Source organism: Pseudopodoces humilis, chromosome 21, assembly GCF_049639895.1.
Source record: "Pseudopodoces humilis isolate 2021_Gansu_Grassland_sample_001 chromosome 21, ASM4963989v1, whole genome shotgun sequence".
NCBI lineage: Eukaryota > Metazoa > Chordata > Aves > Passeriformes > Paridae > Pseudopodoces > Pseudopodoces humilis.
The window spans coordinates 6712200-6732315 of record NC_142220.1 but is presented as its reverse complement, the minus strand read 5'-3'; the positions used below and the strand labels follow the sequence as shown (position 1 = coordinate 6732315).

General features: G+C 46.7%; 1 protein-coding gene across 1 annotated transcript in view; it reads right to left on the bottom strand.

Annotated features, from left to right (window-relative positions):
- MYO15B (myosin XVB) overlaps nucleotides 1-19519 on the bottom strand; it is a 36195-nt gene extending 16676 nt beyond the window's left edge. Inside the window, 31 exon segments of the mRNA XM_088065600.1 lie at nucleotides 12-91; nucleotides 183-389; nucleotides 814-886; nucleotides 1578-1756; nucleotides 1838-2073; nucleotides 3647-3742; nucleotides 3846-3976; nucleotides 5465-5522; nucleotides 7042-7119; nucleotides 7630-7707; nucleotides 8230-8234; nucleotides 8450-8474; nucleotides 9163-9256; nucleotides 9400-9575; nucleotides 9990-10107; nucleotides 10204-10328; nucleotides 10701-10746; nucleotides 10838-10986; nucleotides 11320-11397; nucleotides 11945-12070; nucleotides 12231-12362; nucleotides 12926-13021; nucleotides 13396-13519; nucleotides 13607-13665; nucleotides 14063-14176; nucleotides 14581-14742; nucleotides 16343-16456; nucleotides 16929-16992; nucleotides 18122-18225; nucleotides 18754-18850; nucleotides 19244-19519. Coding sequence (XP_087921726.1) covers nucleotides 12-91; nucleotides 183-389; nucleotides 814-886; nucleotides 1578-1756; nucleotides 1838-2073; nucleotides 3647-3742; nucleotides 3846-3976; nucleotides 5465-5522; nucleotides 7042-7119; nucleotides 7630-7707; nucleotides 8230-8234; nucleotides 8450-8474; nucleotides 9163-9256; nucleotides 9400-9575; nucleotides 9990-10107; nucleotides 10204-10328; nucleotides 10701-10746; nucleotides 10838-10986; nucleotides 11320-11397; nucleotides 11945-12070; nucleotides 12231-12362; nucleotides 12926-13021; nucleotides 13396-13519; nucleotides 13607-13665; nucleotides 14063-14176; nucleotides 14581-14742; nucleotides 16343-16456; nucleotides 16929-16992; nucleotides 18122-18225; nucleotides 18754-18850; nucleotides 19244-19359 — 3340 coding nt within the window. The 5' untranslated portion in view covers nucleotides 19360-19519.
- Between the last annotated feature and the right edge of the window lie 597 nt (nucleotides 19520-20116).

The window sequence follows — 20116 nt, the reverse complement described above, 5'->3', positions numbered from 1 at the left end:
CTAAAGCTCACCTGGATGGACACCAAGAAGTTCTGGAGGCAGGCTGGGTGGGGGGAAGGCAGGGGCCTGGATACCTGGAGCAGGAGGGATCCTGTTGAAGAGGAAAATGAGATGAGGAGCAGAGTGCTGAAAGGTGGGTGACAGGGCCACAAGTGGTGGGGCAGGAGGAATAGGTGGCTCACATGTCCAGGTCAGAGGACTGCAGGATGCTCCTGTCCCTTTCTGGAGTGATGGGGTACTCAGTGGGGGCCTGGGAGGAGCTGCTGAAGTTGCTGGTCTCCTCCATCTCTCCAATGAGGTCCAGCACAAAGTCACAGCCCAGCAGGTCCTGCCACGTGTTTCCAGTGAACATGGAGACAGACCACCCTCGAGTACTCTTGTCACAGCCCCTGGGAGAGGAAAGGTGTCCAGGCAGGCAGGGGAAAGGGAGTGGAAGGAAAACACTACATTCAGTTTTTTCTTGCCTTGTTTATCCTGGCTTAAACCCTTTAGAATTAGGGTGTGAACCAACTATTAAGTGCTCATGGTTAGAAAAAAAACTAGAATAATTCAAGATTTGTCCTTTTTATTTTTTTTCTCTGAAGCTGCTCTCACAGATCACACCAGTAGCTCCTCTGTTCTTAAAGATGCCCATGGTTTATGGTTGAGGTTATGTTAAGGGTGAAGAAGGGAGCACAGGCTGGAGTGGGCAAGAAGTGAGTATTCTACACATGACCATATAAATCCCAGCCTGCAGACCAAACCAGTCTGGACCTTAGAGCTGCTGACAGCCTCTCTCACACCCCCAGACCTTCCCCCATCCTCTGGCAGTACCTTGCACTCAGGATCCAGGCTGCATACTGCTCCCCAGTCATCCAGGACTCCACCTCAGCTGAGAACTTCTCCTCTGGCACAGAGAGCAAAGTCAGTACCCACAGCCTCCCTGGCAGGACCCAAAGCAACACCCACATTCCATGGGACACAGGCAGAGCCTGGATGGAAAGTCTCACTCACTCCTGAGCAGGACCACAGGAGGACTGAAACCTCTCCTTCCATAGGAGAAGGCTCCACATGGACACATTCACATCCAAAATATTTGTTTGATGGCATAGGTTGGCATTTCCAACCTGACAGGTGAAAACTCTTGCAGTGACCCCTTGCTTGGGGATCACTCCACTCACAAGGAGCCAAAGTAGGGATGTTCTGCGTTCAATTCACAGAGCTGCTGGCTGCTCAAGAGGCAGCTTCAGGTAATATTTGAGAAGGGAGAAGGGCAGAAAGTTCCTGTAGAAAAATACTGCTGCATGGGCTGTGCTGTAATGGACAGAAGCCCTGCAGAGAGGCACAGCCTGAACAACCCTCTGTTGAGCAGGGCCCAAACCCAGGACAATTTCATCCCTCAGCCTGAGAAGCAGGTGCCCCCAGGCCTTTGCAAATTTTGGATCTAAATTCAGATGCTTTCCCCCATGGTTGTACCAGCAAACAGTGCTCTGATCTGCTTTACTTTGTTGAAGGAATTATTTCCCAAACGCTGATTTCTGCACTAGAAAAGTCCTTAGAGACAAAAAGATAGCAGGAGGGCCGAAAGACTGAGTTACCATTAAAGGTATGAACATCCAGCACCATCTTGCCTCTCCTCTGGTTTGCTGTCCACTCCAGCTGGGTGGGAGGGTAAGCCCGAGAGGGTGCAGGCTCTGTCTCTGCGCACCGAGCTGCCGTCAGCATCTTGCGCTGGCAAACAGCGCTGTAGCCCTCCATGCCATAGTCTGACACAAACCTAGGAGAAGGCAACTGCATGTAGCACTGCTCATCCCTCTTAACCCCTCTGTAAGCCTGACTTGGTCTTTTCTCCTCTTACTTCAGCAGTGGCTTCTCCAGTGCTGGTGAGGGGCCAAAGCAGCTCAGCAGAGTCGCCATCAGGACCCAGCCTCGCTGGCTGTGCTCAGTGTCTGGGTTCCTCCAGGTCTGGGCAACCACCTGGCTGAAGATTTCATTGCGCAGAGCAGCATCACTCAAACCTCTCCCAGCAATGTAGTTGCCCAGCAGGACCTCCTGCCAGCCACTGAGATTCTTGTCACCAACGAACCGCAAAATCTGGAGGCATCCGGGACAAGAAAGAGAGAACTGGAGCTGTAACCCTGTGTCCCAAACTGTGTAAGGAGCTGTAGGCACCAGGATGATTGTGAGCCTGAGTAGCCAACACTCAGACTGGGGTCTGTCCTCAGGTTTTGTGCACCACCAAAGTGCTGGGCAATTTGGGAGGCAATGTTTATAGAGGTTGGATCCTGACTAAAAGTCTTGGATCAGACTTCAGTCTCTTCTGAGGTGTGACTCAGAATTTGGTCTAGGGCAAAATATTTCCCCTTGGGCAGGGCTCAGACACACAGGTAAATTACCACAGGATATTTGCTACTGAGCCCACTGAGTGTTTAAAAGCCTTTGGTACAGTTAATATTATACCAGGTACTATGGGATGTGGTGTCTCAACACACTCACTGAAGAAATGATTCAGCTTCTTGGCTTTGCATATCGACATCTTCAATGCTTTTTTAGTTTGTATTTCTCACCCTTAGGTACAGAATTATTTATTTTATTCTCTACACTTCAATATGTCACAAGTCAATTTTTTTATAAAATTGACAATTTTGGAAAGAACATTTATGAGTAAACACTTCTAAAAACACTTAATGGTACCAAGCATGTCAGAGATTCACTGAGAAAAACAAGGGATGGTGGTTGTTTAGTCCTCATGGAATTCGCTGTAGAAAATCCCTACTTCATTAGCAAGGAAGAAAAACTGCCTTTGATCTTTAGAAAAATAATAGTATTCTGCTTAAACACAATCCTACTCACAAGATTTTGTTGAAGCTTAAGCTTTTCTATAATTTGGATCACGAGGACAAAACAAGAGACTGTTTTTAGGTATTAACTTTCTTAATGGGCTTATTTTAATTCTTTGTAATTCCCAAAAAGATTACCAGATTTACTTAGAAAGTATTTGGAGTTTCATTCTATTTTCAACCTTTTTAAAGAAGATATATAAAGGAATATATGTTTCACATCCAGAGAGATGAAACAGCACCATCCCCTTCACACAAACACTACAGAGTGAGGGTGTGGCTCCAGGTGTACTTTTCCTGATGACTAAGTCCCTGCCCTTTCCATCCTTTAAACAACAGTTCAGTGTCCCCTGTTGGGTACTGACACATCTGTGAGCCTGAGGTGCAATTGAGATGTTTGCTATAAATCACATCATGGAAAAGATCTGGGTTAAATGAAACTTTTTCATGACTGATAGATGAGTAAATGGCTGAGAAGACAGACATCCCTTATCATTGCTACTCAGACTGGGATATTGGGATATTAAAGTTTAACAGTCCTATTCCTATATGTCCTGCCAAATTCTGAGGCTCCATCACCAGGTAATTCACTTTGATCCTAGCAGTCTGTGGCTGGTCTGTGCCTCCCCAAAACCAGAGCAAACCTAAGGGGCTGTGTGTGATCTCTGTCAGGCTCCAGGGCCTAGAAGGAGCAATTTATTCTGCTTTTCCAGCCCTCCGTGGATTACAAGAAAAGCATCCATCACCAGGAACTTGTTGTATCAAGGCATCAAAACATTGTCTGTGCCCACCTGTTCTTCAGTAAGGTCAGGAATGATGTCTCTTACCAGTTTGTTTATCTCAAGTGCACTCTCCTGGCGTTCAGCATCCAGGTGTGTCAAGGGGTGCTGCAGAGGCTGACCAGGGCCAGGGAAATCTGTCTTCTACAAAGAAACAAAGAAGGATAGAAATATTTGCTCCTGGTGTTGCTAAAACCAGTGTGTCTGCCCACAGGGGAGGCAGTGAAGGGAGATAAAGAGTTCCCACCTGGAAGTGTGATTTGATGAAGGAGGAGAAAGGATAGCTGTTGATGGTGGGAGGGAGGGAAAGGTTATCCTTGACCTTGACTTCTGGGGGCTGTGTCTCAGTTATCAGGTTGGCCTGTGCTCGGTGTCGACCTGCAAGGGAAGGAGATCTGGTGTGGTGGCAGGACACAAACAATTCACACAGCAGCTCCTGGCTGACCTGCACCTCACCCTGCCCGAGCCCCTGAACCAGCCCCCAGCTCCAGGGACACCCAGCAGGCACAGCCTGACCTCCCTGAGATCACAAGGACTCTCTTCAGGAGGGAGATTTTACAGCTCTGGTCTTTCAGACTCTTCTCTCCAGGGCACACCTGGAGATTCAAGTCTGCTCTGCAGCTTTTACAGGCAGGAAATGCTGAGCCCATACAGATCTGCTGACAACTGCCCAGTCCTCAAGGAAATGAGAGGTCTTTGTAATGAGGGATTTATAATGGATAACAGAGAACATCACTAAATGAAGGGATTTCTCAGTGCAGCACAGCTTCTGTGCATTCCTCTACCTCCAGCTGTGTCCCCTGATGCTCTCCCATCCTCCCTGTTTACTTCCCATCAGCTTTCACTCCCAGCAGTTTCAGTGTTCCCTGAGCTCCTCTGGCTTACATTGCTCACTAGACCTGCTGATAGTCCCTGGAGGGCTCTGCCATGAAATGTGAAGTATTTGGGAATCCAGCACAATCTGCTCCAATTCACAAGACTCTTCTGCCTGATTGTCTCCCTTACTGTCCCCCACAGGCACTGCTGGCTTTGGGTTTGACACCACACAGACAGAGAGAGAGGCAAATCCTGCCTCAACCTATTTGCAGCTTAAATATTCACATTATTATGTGAGCTACAGAGGAAATACAACTGCACATAACGCTCAAGGTCAGAACAACAGCTTGTGAAATTATTGCAGTTAGTGGGGTTTTGGTGATTTGAAAACCAATTGGTACATCCCTAAATTGATAAATAAACACATGCTCAACTTGTTACATTATTACATCCTTAAGTTATTATATTGTTATATCCTTCGACTGAAATTGTTATATCTCAAGTTATTACATTGTTCCACAATCAAGTTGTTACCCTGTTTCTCCTTCCTTCTATTTTAAATTTTCTTTTGAGGAAGCAATTTTTAATGAAACCTAAAAATATTTCTTTGAAATGGTCAAAACTTCCCCTTCAATTTCCTTAAAGATTTTAGAGTAGGTAAAAGATGTGTTTAAGTTCTTCCACACCAGATACTCATCTCTGTCTGGGTTCATTAAGCAGTTTGCTGTTACATATCTTTGACCAAAGAGTTTTGCACCATTCCTGCCACCAGTTCTATGAGTCCAGTTCAAAAGAAAAGCTGAAAAATTAACAAAGATACTGATTTTCAAGCTGGTGTTCTGCCCCCTGGCCCAAGTTGCTTTTCCTCCCTACCATGTCAGGAAAGATCCATGGTACCATTTGTCTTTATCAGAGTTACACTGCAATGATAATGAATCAAATTCAACCCAGTGACAAGCAGCAGGGAGAACAAACACATACATTGATATAAACAAGGAAATACTCAGTGAAACAGTGCAGGAAAGGGAAGGAAGGAGGAGGATTTCTCACCTTCAACAAAGTGCAGGAGGGCTGCAAGCTCTGCAGGGATCTCCAGCAGCCCCACATCCTGGAGAGAGAAACAAATCAGGCACTGGCTGCCAGCAGAGGAGCCACATAAAAACCCTGAGCTGAGACAGGGTGAAACTGCCTTGGAAAAGCTGCCAGGACAGGGATGGAGCATCTGAGCCAAAGCAGTGACTTCTGCCTCCACAACATTCAGAACCACTGCAAATAGGGAGGTATTGCATGAACACAGCTGTGTGACATGGGTCAGCAAAGGAGGGAAAGGGGAGCTATTCCTAAATAAAAAATCAACTGCCACAAGGGGAATGACAGGAAAGTTGGTTTTCTTTGACTCATCCCTCATTGCTATCAAGTCTGGCATATTGCACTGCAGAGAGTGCACCTGAAAGGTAAGGGCCATTTCCTCTTGCACTTTCCTGACATTTTTCTTTTGATTTTTCAGTATCCAAAAGTGCTACAGCATAAAATAAGACCCAATTCTGATCTTTGATATATGTTGGAGGTTCCTAAGAAAGCTCAGATCTCTACCTCAGTAATCCAGATGAGAATCTGGCCAAAGAATGTTGATTTTTCACTGTTTTGCACCTTGCACTGCAGGGTAGGAAGCAAATGGGCCACTACAACACAGTGTGTCAGCATCACTGCATGCAGAGTCAAGCTCAGGGCATTTCAGATAGAACTACTCAGATTAAGGCACAATAAAACCAAGCCAAAGTCAAAAAAACAGAGCTTTTGGGGTTTGTTTTTCTTTTGGTTTCTTGGTTTTTGGAGTTTTTTTAAGATCTGCATAGTAAAGCCTCTTGTCACCAGCACATTATTTCGACATCTCTCTCCACAAAGAGCTTAAAGACAGATTCACAGCATTTTTGATCAGTTTGATTTTGCTCATGAGAATTATACTTGACTTCAAGTCAGGCTTTTCAATGGTGTATTGAGGAAGTGAACTGTGAAATTCCACAGTTCTGGATCCACACCTGAGGAAGAGGTGATACAAGAGCACCTTATTCTTCTTGTTGTTGACAGATCTATACAGAATTATGGATAATATCAATTCAGATTCCCTTGATACACACACTTCAGCAGATGTGTGTCCAGTCCAGACACATAAATAATGGCATTAGTTAGAAGTGTTGATACAGGCTAAATGTGTTATGAAGCTTTTAATAAACCCCTTCCTCTACATCAGCTTCTGTTAATATATTTATGCAGAAGTGCCTCATTCCCACCCCTCACAGTAGAAGATCACCAAAAATAATCTTCCCTCCACCTCTGAAGACCAGGTCCAGTGCTGTGGAAAAAACACAGTGCTCTGGTTTGGACTGATTTATGATGCCTGGCTGTGCCCAGAGTCTGGGAAACACTGAATAATGAGATATTTCAGTATTAGAAGGCACTTTATACCTAACCTGCATTCTGTACTAGGTTCCACACACATGTGTGCCCCCTCTAGATGTTCTGCTATTCCCCAGCAAACCTGGGCTGAGGAGGCACAAGAGAGGGAGAACACCTGGAGAACCTGATTTTTTTGCTCTCAGACCCTCCCAGACCATTTGACAACTCACCATTCCTTGGCTGGGACTATTCTCTGTGTCAACACAGGCCAGGGAGCTCCTTCTTTGTTTCCTTTCCTCTAACTCCTGCTGTTAGGAGATGAAAAGGGGATGGAGGGTGGGAAAATGTGTATGAAGTCAATTCCAGCTGTTCTGGGGGCAGATGCTGTGGGTGGGCAGGAGATGGTGTCCTGCTCCAGCAGATAAAATGACAGAACAGCTCCAGATCCTTCTTGGGACCCCAACACAGTGTATTGAGAAGGGACTGCCCAGGCAAAGACCTGAGCTCTGCTGAAACACCTCCTGCCCTTCAGGACACAGTTCAACAGCAGGAGCCTCCAGCACCTGCCCAGCATCCTGCCACACCTCCCCTTGCTGAGCGTTTGATGTGGCTCAGGACAAAAGCACCCAGCAGCTGCCAGAAACATTCACCCACCTCGTTCAGCATCAAAGCACATGATAACAGCCTGAACACAGAGAGATTAATTCATCCACGGAGAGGAAACCCTTTAGAAAGGTGGGAGGGATAACAAAAGCTCAACTCCTTCACAGCTCTGCTCTTTCCCATCCATTCTATCGTTCTCCAGCCTCACCACTCACCTGACTCCCAGCTGGAGATGGAGAAGGAGGGTCTGTCTCTGCCTCTCTCCTGCCTGCCAGTGGTGCAGAGCAGTGTGACTACATGGGAGGCTACCAGGGCTGGGCTAAGAAAGACAGTGACAAGTGAAAGTCCAAAGGGCAGGGCTGTGGGGTGGGGGGAAAGGAGGAACTTTGCAGCAGGTGAACTTTGAGACCTTTGTTTGCATGTACAGCAAACAAACACTGAAGGAACAGAAACAGATTCAAGAGAACTGCAATGTGGTTACCTGGGAGAAAGAAAAGCTGGATCCTGTCCTAGTGGGAAGGGCAAGAAACAGAACAGAAAGTCAGGCTGTGCTGGACATGGCAGGAGAGGAGGCACCTCTGCAGGTTTGTATCAACAATTGTCCTTAACCCTCAGCCATGCCAGCAGCTGCACTGGGTCCTTCCCTTGTAAAGCTGACAGCTATGAGAGGTTTGTTTCTACTCTAAGGATGAGTGGTCTGATTTCCTCCTTCTGATTTTATTTTACTAGTTTACATTATACCCATTTGACAGAACCATGGCTCTCTCCTGTACACCATTTTCCATCTTCTCTAAAACCTGCCATCCTGGTCTCACCCCAGCTGATTTCCAAGAGGCCAAGGGCTTGAGCAGCCTGAGGCAGCTGAAAGGGATCAGGGGAGGATCATGATGGACTGAAAAAATCTTACATTTCAGTCACCATCAGAATTAGAACAGGGCAACAAAAAAAGCAAGATGAATGACTCCTTACAGCTTGAGCAGAACAGCAGCTCTGAAGACCACAGATGGAACTAGCTCTTGTCTCATGTAGGGCAGCCTGGAGTGATGCCTGGAGTGGCTACCTAGAACAGAGGCTAGACAGAGTTAGAGAATAAAGTAGGTATTTATTAAAGGCCTTCAACAGATACACCTTGGGCAGTGCAAAGCCTCACAGAGGCTACACCCAAGATGGATGATGGTCACGAGTTTTTCAGACAGAAATAAATTTAGTATATTTGCATATCGGGGGTTAATTGTCCAATTACATCTTCAGGTAATGAAGTCACATTCTCCCAGTTTGCTTCCCCCAATTCATTTTTGTTTATACTTTTTTACAGGCTGTGACTGTGACCTTGGATCTCAGGCCTGGAAGGATTGTTCTGTCTGACCAAACTGTGAAGAGAACCTACTAACACTCTATTTGGAGTTCAGAGTTATACACTAATGCAGTACAGGATCCAAAAAATATAAAAGCTAAAGCTTAAGGCATCATTCCCACCCTGGCTCACACAGCCAGACCCATGAATCAGCTGTGTATGCAATACCTGCACCAATTCTGAATGTCATCTAGAGAGAGAAGGTTCCAGCCTCTGTGGTTCCTTCATTTGACTACATTTGTGTCAGACAGAGGGTGAAGGACACCTCACTGGGTCATTCCCAACAAACCTTCCAAGGCCATCCCTGCCCTGGCCTCACCCAGTCCCCAGCTCACTCTGCTTAGGGCAGGAATAGCCCCTCCTGTACACCTTGCTCTGACAGGACTGCTGTTACCTGGCAGCGCTTCCTCCTCCAAACCAAAGGTCTGGAGATTAAAATCATGGTTTTAAATTGCACCAAAGTCTTCTTCAGCCTCCTGTAACGCTTCCTAGAGGATGAGGAAAGAAAAGAATCATCTAATGAGGGACACATCTGCCACACAAACACACATGGAGCAGGCCAGGAGCCAACATGAGGGGGGGCCTGGACATCCCCACCTGTGTGTCCCTTGGCTGGCCTTTGACTCCTCACCTTGCCTGGTACCCTCGGAAGTGAGCCTGGATGACCGTGACTTTCTCCTGGAGGACACGGAGGCGCCGGCGGTGGAGGAGGCGGCGGAATTTCCTCTGCAGAGTGACAACAGCCCAGCTCTGCCTCTGGAGCCATCGTCTCTCCAGCAGCTGCCTGGCCTTCTCCTTCAGAAACACCTGGGCAAAGGCAGCAGCTGCTGAGCCACGAGGGAAGCAGCAGCTTCTCCCAGAGCTGTTCAATAACAAAAACTGCTGGTTTATCCCTCTGGCGCCGGTGCACGTGACAGAGACGGATGCATTTGTGGTGGACAAGGAATCAGGGAGGGATGAAGGTGGCAAAAGTAAAGCCCAGGAATGCTGGATATACAGAGGACTTGGGCATGCTACAATAGCCTGGAGCTGGAGTCTCCTGTTAATCTGGAGTGCTACAAAGGCCTCCTTAGTTCTTGAGACAAGAGGCAAAGGTGAGGGGGGAAGGTGTGCAAGGCCCTCACTCTTTGGGCAGAGGCTGAGCTCCTCTCCATGCTTTGCCAGCCTGGGAATGGGTGGGTGGGGCTGTGCAATCCAGGTGGGAATCTCTGTAGGCATCACCTTTGTCACTCCAATCTGATAGAGATCCGAGGGGCTCCCCACCACACGAGCCAGCACTGCTGCACAGCCTTCCCTCTGCTCCACGCTGCTGGGCCTGCTCCCAGCCAGGAACCCGTACCTGGCACAGGAGGAGCGGTTGTGACAAAAACCAGGGCTGTACTCAGAGGACAAAACATCCAGGGCTGGGGGATCCCAAGCCAGGCCAGCCCTGTACCTGGCCAGGAAGCTCTGGAATGGCAGACGGACTGGGTATCCCTCCTTCCAAATGTGGATGGCCTCCAGGATCCCGGAATGCCGCAGCTGGCTGTTGACATACTCCACATCAAAGATATTTGACAGCTGCGAAGATAAAGCAGAAGAAAAAATTAAAAACAAGAAATAAAGAAAAATTAAAGAAAGGAGACTGAAGGCAGGGAGTTTAGAAAGGGTCTCCTTCTCTTGTCCTGTCCTTAGATTGGATCTTGCCATGGGCTGTGGGCCATGGAACACAAAGCCCAAGGGATGCTTTGGTGTCCAGCTGACCCTGGCTTCTGCTCCTGCAGCACAGGATAAACCCAGATGGCCACAGGGAAGGGTGGGACACAGAACAGGGAAGAAAAGTCTCAAGCTATCAAATGAAACAAAGTTTAAATCCCGGCTGTGCAAGGAAAGCTGTTGGAGACAAATGAAGGAACTGAGGGACTCCATAAGGAGCTCGGGGTGCTGCCCTACCTTCCTGGGGTTAGGGGTGATGCACCGGATGAAGAAGGCATGGCTCCTGGAAACAGAAGGAAGAACCATGGATCACCCTCCTCTCTGTGCTGACCTTGGAAGACTTCACACCCCTGTGTGCCAACAGCATCTCTCACCCTCTCAGCTTGGCTGTGAGGTCTTCCAAAGACTGCTGGAATTTGGACACCAGTGTGGAGGCCTGAGGCCTGAGCCCTTTGCCCCTGCCCCACAACTCCCTTTGCTGACCATAGGCAACTTTAGCCCTCTGGAAAATGTGAGACACCACCTGCAAAAACAAAGAAATTACCAAAAACTCACTGAACTATGTGGAAAGAAGAATCTCTTCTACCTGGAACTTAAGGGGACCATTTTCCCTTGCTCCTGGCAGTGTCAGGACTGCAGCTGCATCCTGAGGCAGTCTGTGTGTTTTATATAAAGTGCATCAATTGCGGCCAAAGACAATTTGCTCAACTCCCAAGTAAATTCAGTAAAATAAAACTCATGGCTTCTCCAGGTTCTCCTGACAGCTGATCAGCAGCTTTCTGCTTCTCATATAAAGACAATGAGTGGATCACTGATTATCTGCAATAGAGATCTTCCTCCTGACCCACAGCTGTACCTTGAGGCGGCTCTGGGAGAAGATATCCAGCACCTCTGGCCGCAGCTGGTCACGGTTTTTATGGAGAAACTTGTGAACCTGCAGAGGCAAAGTCTGATTTAAAACACCCTTCAGACCACTCAGACAGGCAAACACTCCTGTTACACACACTGGGACTGGGGACAGGCAGCTGGAGAGGTGGAACAATGGAAAGCCCTGGAGAATTAAGCTGGTTCTTCCTGCTGCCACCAGGATAGATGGTGGCAGAGGACAATGACTTCTGCTTTGAGAAGGGATTGCTCCTTTCCTCCTTCACCCAGCAGGCTTTCACCTCTCTTATTTTTATTTATTTTTATTTATTTTTATTTATTTTTATTTTTTTTCTTTTCCCCCAGCAGCAAGAGCTTTCCTGCATTTCCAGGGCTCTGAGGCTGTTGCATCACTCAGGGCAATTCCTATTTTGCTTCTGCCCAGAGGCAGCTTAGTTGGCTCTCTTAATCTCCTCTCTTCTGATAATCTGATGCTCTAGAGGGATGTGCCATCACAAGGGGAAAGCTTTGATCACTGAGCTGGTCCCTCAGGACACCCAGAGCTTGTCCCCAGGATGGGTTATTTGTCCAGCTCCTCTGAGCCCCTGCCAGCTCACCTGGTAGGTGACAGGGCCAGCGTAGTGCTGCACAGTGAACTCTGGCAAAGGCAGCTTAGGCTTGGTGTACCAAGGGCTGTTTCCATGGTGGTAATGACACTTCTGGAGGAAAGTGTGGTCTGTGGCCTATAAAAGAGATTCCCTGATGCTGCAACACACTCAGTAGGCTGAAAAGTCACTGTTAAACTGAAGGTAAAAACATTGAATAGTTGTGCAATCATTCCAGAAAACAGCCTCACCTTAACCATCCTTTGAAAAGGATCCCATGAGAGGCTGAGCTCCTCACCTGGGTCAGGGATGTCTGGTCATCCAGGATGCACAGGATGCCGTGGGGCTTTGCAGTAAGGAAATCCAGGCAGGACTCACTGTACATCTTGGAAATAGGAATCCAAGCTAACTGCTCCTGACTGTATTCCTCCTGCATGTTAAAGGCCAAATCCAGCCATGCAAACAAGGACAAATGGAGAGAATTAACAGAGGGATTTGGGTTGCTTATCAGGAGGTTAGTGTTTTACTGCTGTTAGGAACTTGCCTAGAATTGTCTGGTTTTGTCCTATGAAACTTCTTTTAAAGCCATAAATGATTTTCCTGATTTGAGAGAGGAAGGCTGCTAAGCTGAGTGATAAAGTGAACTATAGAAGGCAACAAGTCTGATAAATACACTTCCATCCCCAGGACATAAGTGGTACAGAAAGTGCTACAAAGAAGCCAAAAGGCTTTAAAAGTACCCTCTGTGGTCTGGGCTCTTTGGCCCTGACCAACTCACTTATAAAATCTGGAAAAGGAAGCAAGCTGACAAAAATCCCTTAATTTACTGTAGAATTAATAAAAGGTATTAAATAGGCAGCTGTTAGGAGTAGGATTCCATGGATATTGCTTAAGAGGACCATTCCATTTCCTGTTCCCTGCTGAGGGATGCTCTGAGGATGCCTCAGCTCAGTCCCTGTGTGCTGCCTTAAGGTGGTGTGAATTCCACTTTACCTCTTCCTGGGCAATGACAGTCTGGCTGAAGAACCACTGGAGGTGCTCATTGGCAAAGTTGATGCAGAGCTGCTCTAAGCTGTTCACCCCCAGATCCTGCAAAGACAAGAAGGGATCATCACTTCTGTGGCCCAGGGAGCTGTGGCTCCCTGTAAATGCTGCACAGGCTGAGCTGAGCTGCTGGTTCTGGCCAGGGTGAATGAAACCCAACAGCTCAAACCATCTTCTGTCCGGTTTGCAAGCTCTCAGCCTGGCTTACTGACCAGGCTGAACAGCCAGAGTGAGACAAGCTGTGAAGGAGCACAATGAAGAGAAGATCTACTCTTGGATGCACAGCCCCACCTCTGTATTCCATTGTTTCCAGCATTCATTGGGACACACAGGTTTTAACAAGAGCCTTAAGTAAAATACTCCAAGGCCTTGCTGAGCCCTCACTGCCTAGGCCATAGCAGACAAACATGAAAAATAACCTCAAAGCCATGGATGTCCACGATGCCCACGGCACAGTCAGACTCCCAGGGAGCCAACCACTCATTGATCCTCAGCAGCAGCCACTCAAAGAGCAGGTAGTACAGAGCCTTGGCAATGGAGTCCCTGAGTGGGAGAGGGGACAAGAACCAGTTACTGCAAAGACAGCACCTCTGGCTGCATCTCACCCACCCAGACATCAGCAGAAGTCACCTGGCATCAATGGCTCCTTCCACAGACAGAGGGGAGAAGATCCGATCATAAGATGTAACCTGGATATGTAAAGAGAGAATTTACTTTTATTATCTCACAAAAACACCTTTTTTCTTTTAATCTACAAGGAAGTCAACCCAGTCAATAAATGGATATTTTTTCCTATTTGGTGAGAATTCACCCAGATATGAAAAGGAAAACTAAACCCAGAATTTTGCTGCCAGAGGTGGGAGTCAGCTGGCCAAAGTGATAAACCTGAAGCCACTCATGTCAGAAACAATTCCTCCTAGATGTGAGTTCTGCCATCTTTACAGAGCTGCCTTCAGGGGTTCAGCCCATCCCAACCATTTTATTCCTGGTGTTACCTCCCACATTTTGAGCCTTCTAAGCTTAGGACAGTGGGGCAGGATATTTCGTGCTTCAGGAGGAATGAGAAATCACCAGAAAAGTACTCACAGTGACACGGTGAGTGACAGCACTCTGCAGGGGTTCTGCTGAGACACACAACAGATTGGCCACAATCTGAATCTCAGTGTCACTGGCAATGGCTGCGTGTTCAAAGGATTCTTTCTAAATAATAAAGTGTTCTTTATTATATATTACTATACATATATTACTGTCTATATTATTGTACATTATAGATAGGAACAATGGATGGGATACAAGGTCCCTCCTGTATTAATATCTTATATTAATATTCTCAACAGCACCTCAGCTGCACAGAGCTGGTCACAGCCTGGGCAGAACACCAGGTTCATTTTGGCTCCTTAAAAAGCCACCCAAGCTCTAATGACCTTTGGTTGCCTCCCATCTTCTGTCCCTGTCTGGACCAGTTTAGAGCACAACACTGAAAGGACAGAAAGGTCTTCAAAGGATGTCATCCTCAGTCAGGAATCATGTCCTCGGCCCCACTATAGGACAACAGCAATATTCAGCACAAATATCCCATTCTCAAGCTGTTGGGGTTACTGTACCTCATAGGAGGTAAAGCAGATGTTCCCCAGCTGCAGAATGGCAGCCAGGACAGCCCAGGTGGAGCTCAGCTGATCATCTGAGAGGTTGATTCCCTCCAGAGCTTGCACCAAGACCAGAAAATCCTGACTGTCCTCCTTTCCCAGGACGTCACATGCTCTGCCCTGAGAGAAAAGGGACAGATAATCGTGATCAGCCCCTTTAGCCTCGGGCAGGGGTTAACCCACCTGGTTAATTAACCAGGAATTAACCTGGGTTAATTCCACCCAGGAATCTGCAGAGAAGCAGTTCAATGTTTTAAGGACTGGAGGAATCTGAAGAGATAAAAGACACCTCTAGTGGAAATTCAGCATTTGTGGTGAGGGGCCAGTGTCTTCACCCTCAGGAGTTTTGTGATTAAGATCTCTCTTACCCACACATACCAAGTTTCTGCTGGAATTCCAGTACAAGCTGCCCAGGATCCCCCTGTCCGGGCAGAGCTTGAGAAGCGGTGCCTGAGTCTGCTCCCAGGTAAATGATGGCAGAGTTGCTGCCCCAGTTGGTACCAGCTGGGGTTCTGTGCCCCCAGGAGCCCCCCAGGCTTACAGCCTGTCTCACCTTGGCCACTAAACTTCACCACAACACGGGCTTGTCACTCCTCTGCTGCTTCTTTTCTCTACAAGAGGACATTCCCTGTGACCCTAATGGTCACGGAAATCCTGGGTCAGGGGTTCTGCAGAACCTGTTTGTGTTCAAGGGCATTCTTTGACCATAGCTCTCAGCAGATTTTGGTGAGACAGGGATGAGGTCCAGGCATCCCTTGGGCTTCTTCTTGCCAAAATCGATTTTGTCAGTCTCTGCTAACTCTTTCGTGCATAATCTGATCTTTTTCCCTTTCCTTCTCCGCAGCAGGCTGGGATATTCCTGTTAATTATCACCTCGATGACTTTGCTTTACGATGCTTTGCCAGCCGGGAGCCATCAATCACCCAATTAAGCCACACCAGGGCTTAATTGCCCTCCATCCTTGAGTCATTAATGGCTCTTGTCCATTGCTCGCCTGAAGGTGAGCTGATAGCAATCACTACCGAGGATTCCTCCTGACCGCAGCTTCTGCCAAGAATTTGAATTTGCCACCTGGGAAAGCTGACTCACGCTGATATAGGAAAAATCTCTTGCAATTGTTGTGACCTCCTTGATTATGGAAAACAATCTTAAAAAACTCAAACAAAACAAAACCTACACTCACCAAAAAAAAAAAAAAAGAAAAAAAAGAGAAAAAAGCGTTCCAAGATTGTGACTTGATGTAAGTCTGACAAGCAAATTTAAATTTAATTTAAATAATTGCAATCAGCAGTATATTTCAGTGATTTAAAATCTGCACCCGTTGACTCAGTCAATAAAGCAAGTGTTTTGCAGAAGATAGAAAGAAATCCTCCCTGCTTTTTGCAGTAAATTGCAAATGCAAGGAAAGGCAATGGGAAAAGGGGTTTTACACCACACGATGGAGCCACGAGTCTACACAACGACTCCTCGGTAAAGCCTGTCCTTCCAGAGTAGACGGGGACTGAAAGGTGAGAAAATGATCACAAAAGAGACAAAGATGTCGATTCTTAGATCAGGGATGAGAAGAAGCCGACTATGAGAAGGAGCAGAGCTGACTTGAGCATAGTCCTGAGTCCTTTGCAGGGGAGAAAAGTGATTTGGTGCCTCTCTAAGCAAACAGAAGGGATGCCTGGGCCATTTCTCTCTGCCAGCTGCTGCAGAGCACCCTCAGCTCACTCACCTGGTTCAGGTAAAAGTAGGACTCTGCCTCCTGCAAATACATCTCCTCTTTCTGCTCCATGGGCAGCCCTGCCAGCAGCTCGTAAAACACGTGGTAGTTCCTCTCACCGTGGGCCTGATGGAACACATTCAAGGAGTTGATCCAGCTCCAGCTCCAAACCCCTCCAGAGCACACTCACAGAGCAGGACACAGGTTCTGGGGTCAGCAGGACAAAGTCAGAACCACTTCATTTGAAAAGTTTCCAGGGTTTCCACTGACACCTTAAGAACATCTATCTGAGAGAAGGCCTTTTCACACAGCTCTAATATTTGACCAATTCCACACTCCAGAGATTAAGAAAAACTAATTGAGGGAAGATTCAACTGTCAGTAATCCCTAATAAGTGGTTTAATTCAACCTGAGACAGAGAAATCTCCTATTTTATTCAAATAAAAGAAGTGATCACCCTGTGCTACATGGAGGGGACGTAGTTCTTGCTAATAGAAGAAATGGAAAGCATTTCTCATACTAATTCTCACCCCTGACACCTAACAGTAAGTTTGAGATGAAATGTTAATAAGGGAGAGAGGGGGTCACTGGTCCTCACCTGAAACACCACACGAGACTTCTCCAGCAGGTACTGGGAGATGGATGTTCCCACCACGATGCCACTGAGAATAAGACAACAGATCCTGTCAGAAGCTGGGGTCTGCTTTTCTGCAGACTTGTGTCTCTGCAGGTAAGAATGATCTTAGGGATATAATCTGCGTGACTTTTCAAAATATTTTGACAAAATTGTGGGACTTTCAGGGAAACCAAGCATGCATGGAATAAGAAGGAAAGTCTTAATGTGGGTAGGAATAAAGGTGAACTCTTTTAACAGTCTGAAACAACCATCAGAGTTCCACAAAGTGTCTGTACCTGACCTGTGAGTGCAGGTTTGGTAAGTGACCTAGAAGAGGAGTTGAACAGCAATGGGTCAAAGCTTCCTGCTTGTATGAAATTATCTGGGGTAGTGAGGATGAAGGCCAGTTGTGAATAAATGCAGACAGACCTTACAGTGCAGAGTGAGCAAGAAAATGGCACACAAAACCCACTGTAGATAAATGTGAAGTGATGGGTGCAGACCCAGCTTCACATATAAACAGGCTCCAATTTAAACATTGCTCCTTGGGACTGAGACCTGAGGGTTTTGATAGACTGTTCCATGAAAGAATCACCTCAGTGCTTGGCAAAGGTCAGAAAAAAACCCCAAACAAACCAATCAAACCCAGAAGTTAGAAAGTAGGCAGGCTCAAAACAGAAAGGTGGTTTTCACAGAATTTGTTAGACTTGTGGAACACTTGTTGAAGGCTGTTGCAGAGGTATCAAGTTTGTATGAATCCAAGAAGAAACTGGAAAACCTCAGGAGACTGAGGAAAACTGAGCTGCTGCAAATGTTCAAGAGCTCAAGAGGTGTTAGGGAAAAGCATAGTGTGTATTTGGGCTGTTCTTGCCTCAGGCAGTGCTTGAGGTCAGTGCTGAGGACATAGCAGGGTATCAGATGGGTCTTTGGTATAAACCAGTTCAGCCATTCTTATGTTCTTAATTTAGCACTCATCTTGAGAACTATGCTCTGTTCTTTTTCAGAGGAAACACAAGAAAAAACAAAACAGGGGTGTAAACTCGCCCTCTTCCTACCCTGATGACAAGAGTGAAGGGGAGGGGGGGTTATTGTGTGAACTCTCAGCACTGCTCCACCTTTTCTCACCCAAACACCCCTTGGCAGCTGCAGGGGCCCGAGGAGATTCTTGAACTCACTGTCGCAGGTGGACGTTCAGCAGCTTTCCAAAACGGCTGGAGTTGTCATTGAGGATGGTTCTTGCATTTCCAAAACTCTCCAGGATGGGTAGGACATTGCAGGGCTGTAAAGAAAAGAGGGAGGGAACACTTCAGTAGCAATCACAGGTTTTTAAATTCAAAAGGGGTTTAGGTACCTGTCAGTTTGAAAAGATAAAACAAAAATGTGACTTCACTGATATAATTCTCACATTGGTAAAAGATATCTTTTTAAATGTGTCCTGGTATCATTCTCTCTAGCAAGTGGTGAGTTGCTCTGTGAGCTCTTTACCCTTGCTGCTATAATCTTTCACTTTACTTCTGCTCTGTGTTTGTTCAGATTCACCTCCCAGACTCTGCCAAAAGCTCTCCATGGCAGCTGCCAGCTCGCTGTTCAAACAGATACAGCAGTTTCCTTCTCCCAGGTATTAAAATACAGAACTACAAATACACCAGCTGTCCTCGAGTTTTTATGGGAGTTTCACCATGGAGCACAAACCCTCCCAAGTCCAGCCACAGAAATAACATCAGCAGCATGGCCTCTCTCCCCTGTCCTTGGCTTCTTTTCCCTGCCCAACCCTCACAGCCTCCAGCCAAGCTCACTTGCCTGTTACCTGTCTGATCCTGTGGCTGTCAGATCCCTGGTACAGCATGGTCAGGTATTGCACAATGGCTTTGGCAGCTTCTGTTTTCCCTGATCCACTGTGCCCACTGCAGGAGCAAGAGGTGGAGAAGTTGGCATCAAAACAGAGGTACCTGATCTGGGCACATCAGAGGCCCTGCTACAGCAAATCAGAGGGGTTGTGCTGATTTACAGCTGAAAATCTGTCACCCATTGCTTGAAACATTGAGATAATCTGACAAAATGGGCCCAAATAGGATTCCACTGGGGAATTTCAGACTCCTTCTCTCCCAATCTTCTGAAGTTAAATGAAATTCAAACTGTTTTTGCACAGAGTGAAATAAAAATCCACCTTATTCAGGTTCTCCACAGCAGCCCTCATGTAAGAGCCAGAAGGACCAACTTACAGGAAGTGAAATACAAAAGTGGAACTTTTACATAAAGAAATTAAAGGGCCTCCAACAAAGCCCTTCAGTTCCTACCTGATGACAACACACTGCTCCTGCTCTGACGACTGTGACAGCGTGTAGGCCATCTGTGCTATGGCAAAGATGTGTCTGGATGGACAGAAAGAAACCCTCGTTAGCTGACCCCACATTTCCACCTCACAGGTGCAGCACTGAAAGATTCCTCATCAGGGATCCACATTAGAGATGGACCAGTGTCTTGATCAAAGAAACTTGACTTAAATATCACAGAATGGTTTGGGTTGGAGGGACCTTACAGACTATCTCATTCCTCTGCCATGGAGGGACAACTTCCACTAGACCTGATTTTCCCAAGCCCTGTCCAGCCTGGCCTTGGACACTTCCAGGGATGAATTTTAGCTCTGTATTAGAGGCCCAAGCAACTACAGCTTTGCCAAATGGGCTGTTCACTCCCTGTGACATTCCTGTTCACTCCCTGTGACATTCATCCTGCTCTACCAGAGAAGTGGAGGAAAATAAAATACTTTCCGGAGCACAAACAGAACAGGGTTCAGAAAGTTATTTGAGAAAGAAAAACATACGGGGCATTTTTTGAGAGAGTCCCTTGCTGGTACTCTGTAGCCACATCTTCAGAGTAGATACTGAGGTCTTTGAAAGGATTCACAGAAATCAAAATTTGCCCAATGTAAGTCTAAGACAAAAAAAAAGAAAGGGGGGAAAATCTGGTGGCTTCTTAGAATTTTCTGGATGAGGGAGGCAGCTGAATGCATATATTAATACAAATATACAAATCCCCTTTAAAGGAATATTATTTATTCTGATTATACTGCCGATTTATCAAAGACACAGCTTTTCAGTGGTCACTTTCTAATCTCTGTCATCAATAATTTGGGATAAGCAAGCACTCACTGGTCTGTGGTCATCTTC